The 5,396-nt window shown below is 45.3% G+C and overlaps 1 protein-coding gene across 1 annotated transcript; it reads right to left on the reverse strand.

The window, feature by feature from the left end:
* Positions 1-533: 533 nt before the first annotated feature.
* Positions 534-2,701, reverse strand: LOC145806229 (uncharacterized). The gene is made up of 2 exons (XM_082902580.1): positions 1,706-2,701; positions 534-1,627 (listed from the first exon to the last, which is right to left on the reverse strand). Exons 1-2 carry the CDS (start codon positions 2,423-2,425, stop codon positions 890-892), a joined length of 1,458 nt encoding a protein of 485 aa, XP_082758706.1. The 5' UTR covers positions 2,426-2,701; the 3' UTR covers positions 534-889.
* Positions 2,702-5,396: the final 2,695 nt, after the last annotated feature.

A 5,396-nucleotide genomic window follows, 5' to 3' on the forward strand; every position in this document is an offset into this window, starting at 1 on the left:
CCTCCTAAGCCCAGGATAAGGATCCAGGCTGCAGGACGTTTGGTCGGAATAACCAAACTTTATTATAAGTTAGCTGGAAAAACTAACTTAGAGGTTGGCTGGAATAAACCAACACCCCTCCTAAGCCCAGGATAAGGATCCAGGCTGCAGGACGTTTGGTCGGAATAACCAAACTTTATTCTAAGTTAGCTGGAAAAACTAACTTAGAGGTTGGCTGGAATAAACCAACTCTTTGTACTCTTCAGCCGAAGTAAGTGTACGGCTGAAGAGTGGTTGGCTGGAATAAACCAACTCTTTGTACTCTTCAGCCGAAGCAAGTGCAAGGCTGAAGAGTGGTTGGCTGGAATAAACCAACTCTTGTTACTCTTCAGCCGAAGTAAGTGTAAGGCTGAAGAGTGGTTGGCTGGAATAAACCAACACTTGTTACTCTTCAGCCGAAGTAAGTGTAAGGCTGAAGAGTGGTTGGCTGTAATAAACCAACTCTTGTTACTCTTCAGCCGAAGTAAGTGTTAGGCTGAAGAGTGGTTGGCTGGAACAAACCAACTCTTGTTACTCTTCAGCCGAAGTAAGTGCAAGGCTGAAGAGTGGTTGGCTGGAATAAACCAACACCTGTTGCTCTTCAGCCGAAGTAAGTGTATGGCTGAAGAGTGGTTGGCTGAAACGAACCAACACTGTACTCCTCAGCCGAAGTAATTATATCGGCTAAGGAGTGGTTGGCTGGTAAGTATAGTTTAACCAACCAAAAACCGAAATAACACTTGGAGTAATAGAAGACATTACAAACCCAAGCATACACACAATAACCGGAATAAGAGAAGTGAAATTTTTATTCAAACAGAAGTCATTACAAGGGGGCTTAGTTCGGTTACAAAGAAGAAAAAGTAAAAAACTAAGAGAAAAGTTCATCAATTTCAGCATCGAAAACCGCATCGGCATCTACTGGAAGACCGGTCTCTGGCGGCAGCACTCCTTCAGTCACAACGGTGGCATCGACCGGAGCCACAGTTTCATTCGGCTGTTCAATAGCCAGATCTTCCACTCTGGACTCCGGCCGATCTGTCTGATCCACGTTTTCAACTGGAGTACCCCCAGAAGCAGAATCTTCGTCAGTATCTGAACCTTCAAGGAATTGCTGCTGCATGGCATCCGCGTACCCCGCAAGGGACTTCGGTATAAAGTACTCTGGAGGGTTGAAGACCTCGGTCTGTTGATCATGACCGAGCTTCTCCACAGCCGCCCTCCAGCCGCACTTGAAGAAAAGCTCCTTGGCGGCATCGCATTGCTTGACGTAGGCCTCCTCGGCCTCCTTGAAACCTCGCTTGTACCCCCCCTTGTCGACCGCCTCCATATTCTTTTTCAGTTCGCTCATTTCGGCGTCCTTTCTCTTCTCTAGCTTCAACAACTCCCGCAAATACTTGTCCTTCATAACAATGGCAGCTTTCTGCTTCTCCGCTTCCGCCGAATTAACTAGATCGGCAAGACGGCCGTTCTCCGCTTCCAGCTCGGCCATTCTCTTTTCGGCTTGTTGTAGTTCGGCCGACCTTGCTTCGGCTTCCGCCATCGCCTGCCTTGTGGTTTTGCGGAGCTCTTGGACTTTCCGGTAAGTGACATTGTTCTTTTGCAAGGCCTGGCAAAGCAAAGATACCTTTAGAACCGAAGTAAGAGTTAGAAAAATTTAGACAGGAAAAAGCAGACAGCTACTTACCAAGACCATGGACTTGGAAACAGACCGAATTGATTTCATTTCGGTATTCAGTTGCTTCAAGTGGTGCTCCATGTCCTTAGGGAGGCACACACTTTTGGCCAGGTTAAAGGCCAGTTGGTGGTCTTTTTCACCCACGACCGAATCAGTGACTTTGATGTTTCGGTCATTGAAGATCAAAGGCGGAGCCCACTTCGGAGATCGGGCTCGGTCAGTTTGTTCAGGTTGGGAGGCAGGTTGAGGACTTTGGGGGACGGTTTCGACTTCGTCAACAAGTTGTTGTTCGGCTGACGTAGATCGGGCGCGTTTTGAAGGGCGAGACGAAGAGGGCCGTTGTGAAGGAAGGGCCACGACGGCAGGCTGCACCTCAGTAGTTGGTGTTACTTCGGCTCTAGTTGTTGAAGTTAGAAGGGCCCTGACTCTGCTCTTCTTTGCCATTTCTTCCTCAGCGGTTAATGGAACAAGTCTTATCTCGGGCAAAGTGGGGTCCGGCTCCGGTGCTTCCTCGAGAAGAAAATCGGTTACTTTTGCCTTCCGTCGACCGCTGTAACGGTAGGTCGGTTCGAAATTTAGAAGCTTGGCCCAATCTCTTTCTTTAACCCGAAATGCGGCTCGCAAAACGCCGAGGTTAGGATAGCTATACAAGGAGTGGAGATGGGCGAAATCTGCAAAAAAAAAGACAAGTGTTAGTTCGGCTAGCAGATTAAGCAACCGAGATAACATACAAAGCAGAAGACCGAAGTAAAATTACCAGGCTCTCCCATTTTCCAATTTATAGGTCGGCCAGGAATTTGAGCTTGAAAATCCTCAAAGTTCCCAGAGACCCAAAAGAAATCATCATCATTGAGATCTTTGTCCGGAGTATGCTTAATTATCTTCTCTCGGCGGCGGCGAATTCTAAGGTAATATACCCACCCAGCATTCTTTGAACCGATGGAATACTGATGGAATATTTCGGCCAGACCAAGATTCAGTCCGGTTTGGTGGTTTAATGCGGCTATCCCCATTATAATACGATATGTGTTGGTGGATAGTTGGGTGGGACATAGCCTAGTCTGCCTAAGGAATTCGCAGATTAGCGGTTGGACAGGAAACCGTAGTCCGGTTTCAATTATTGATTGAAGGGTGAAAGGGACGAAGCCTTCATTGTCCCAGGGAGTAGCATCTTTCTTGGCCAACTCCAGTTGAACATCATCAGGAATCTGGTAGTCCTGCCTGAATTCGGCCATGCCACCAGGGGTTTCGACTAAATATCTATACTTACCCATTTGTTGTATAAATTACGGATAAGTTATTTCGGTACAAAAATTTGGCTCAGTAGCTCGGTTGAGCACACGCAGGAGGGCCTGGGCAACCTAAGTCTGCAAAGTAGAAAGCAAGGGGGTTAAGCACAGATCGTTGGACCGCGCTACAAATTATAAGCAAGATGTACAAATCCTACTTCGGCTTAGTTGGCTGGTTCTACCTTGGCTCATCAGAAGGTTTCTTAGCTCGGTTTTTGAGCAGTTTAGACCGGTTTAACGTCTGGGGGCAGCTTTCCTGAGTTCGGTCTAAGAAACTAAGAAAGCTGGTTTAGTCCCAAGGCCTAAAACGGTTACAGTATAATTACTTCGGTTGAGCTCTCAGGGGCGGCTTTCTGAGTTCGGTTTGAGAACTAAGAAAGCCGGCTTGGCCCCAAAATCTTAGCTCGGTTATAGACCGAAGTACCGAGTTCGGTATGAGCAAGCTTGTTCGGTGATCTTATCTTGGCTAAAGTGGGTCAGAAGAAACTACTGATATTCCTACAAGTTCTAGTTCGGTTATGTTCAGAATCTATCCACATACATAACACAAACAGTTTTCTAGTCCGGTTGCTAGGTGATTTTGGATCTAAGATTCCTACAAAATAGTTCATACACATACAAGTTCTACTGGTTTCTTCATAGAAAGTACAAAAGCAGAGCAGATAAATGGAAGAAATGTTTCGCAAAAGCATACGAAAACTAGATATACAGTTGCACAAAACGAATGTAAAAGCAAAAACATGAAGGGAAAATGGATTTGCTTACCAGAATTAAATAAGGAAGGACTGAAGATGAAGACTGTCGCAGTAAAGAAAGAGCACGAGCAGCAAGAACACAGAGAGAGAAGATGGAAAAATGGCAAAAGTGAGGGGACCCTAGCCTCAGGGATTGATTTTGTTAGAAAGCCCAAAATTTGGGCGGGACTGTTCAAATTTCACGAAGTACGAAAGACGGCGTGACAGCCATCCTTAGCCAACCAAAACATGCCACGTGTCATAAGAATGGGAAGCGTTACAGACATTATGATTGAAGAGACGTTTTTGACCGGACAAAACATGGCCAGGAGTAAAATTAGCTCGGCTTAAAACTCGAGAGTTTCTAGCTCGGCCGGAGAGGCTAAAGTATTTTTTAGCTCGGCTGGAAAAGCTTAAAACGACACTAGCTCGGCCAGTGGACTGGTAATCCCAATCATGCTATGCAGATGGAATTAAGGGGCAATTGAGAGGGTAATTTTTGGGAAAAATTGGGCCGAGCTGCAAGTTGGGCTTTGAGGCCCAAAACGCGAAGGACTAAGTAAGAAGGCCGTAAAGGATACTCCGGCCCAGAGAGCAATGTTACTCCGGCTGGGAGAAGTAAATGTTACTTCGGCCCAAGAAAGAGTAAAACTACTCCGGTCTGGAGGCAACTCACAGTTAGGCCGATCTCAGAGTTAGTCCGGTCGTGACTTACAATGGTTAGGTCGGTCAGAACTTGTTACTTGGAAGTCTGATCTAAGCGCATCAAGGTTGAACAGGGCAGCCGAAGTAAAGATTTGGAGGAGAGGACCGAGCTAAGGATAGTTCGGCCCTCTGTGGCTCGGTATAGCCAATTTACTTCGGTTACATGGAAGTTCGGCCGTGGAGGAAACCATCCCACTTGGTTTAAGCAGTGGGGGAGGGTGTAAAAGGATAAGCATTATCCTTAAGAGATTGAATCCTAGGAGGACTCTGCATGGAGAAATACGAGTCCTACTAGGATTGTGCCACGGGAAACTTATAAAAGCCTACAAACATCACCTTGGTGGAGGTAATTGAACAAAATCTTTCTGAGAACTTTGAGCTTTGTCTATTTGTCAAGTTTTCTGACTTAGGCATCGGAGAGGTTTCCGGCACACACCCGCCGGCTAGCTCACGTTTGTGTTTTCAGGTGACAAAGCGACGTCGTACGGAGGAGCGTGGACTTGGTCAACAGGATTATACGAGGAGAATTATTTCCTCCCCGTACGATTAGATATCATTTCAATATGGATAAAAAGACTAAGGCTTCGCTTGGCAAGAGCTAAACGTGGCTTTTTTGGCTATTTTAGTCACAAAAGACAAAATAGGCTATTTTAGCAACAAAAAACAAAATATCACATCCAACCCATAATCATTACATTCTTCTCTCACAAAAAAAGTCAAAAAAGCCAAAAAATTAAAAAGCCCTTCCCAAACCAAACTTTTTAGCCCAGGCTAAAATAGCCAAAAAAGTCAAAAAACTAAAAAGCCAAAAAGTCAAGCCACTTCCCAAACGGAGGCTAAGTGTACATTATCTCAGAAAAATTTAGAAAACTAAAAATAAACAAAAGTAAAATTAAGATTGTATATGAAAGCCAGAGTTTTGGAGTTATTGAATTCCCCACCAATTTCATAACTAATTTCTTGATTGACTAG

Source organism: Camellia sinensis, chromosome 13 (genome assembly GCF_055761805.1).
Source record: "Camellia sinensis isolate YWXY chromosome 13, ASM5576180v1, whole genome shotgun sequence".
In the NCBI taxonomy this organism is placed as follows: domain Eukaryota; kingdom Viridiplantae; phylum Streptophyta; class Magnoliopsida; order Ericales; family Theaceae; genus Camellia; species Camellia sinensis.

Coding starts and splice junctions, on each gene's coding strand:
- LOC145806229 (XM_082902580.1), bottom strand. CDS start 2,425: ATGTTATCTCGGTTGCTTAATCTGCTAGCCGAACTAACACTTGTCTTT. Junction 1,628..1,705: donor TTTCCAAGTCCATGGTCTTG/GTAAGTAGCTGT, acceptor TTGCTTTGCCAG/GCCTTGCAAAAGAACAATGT.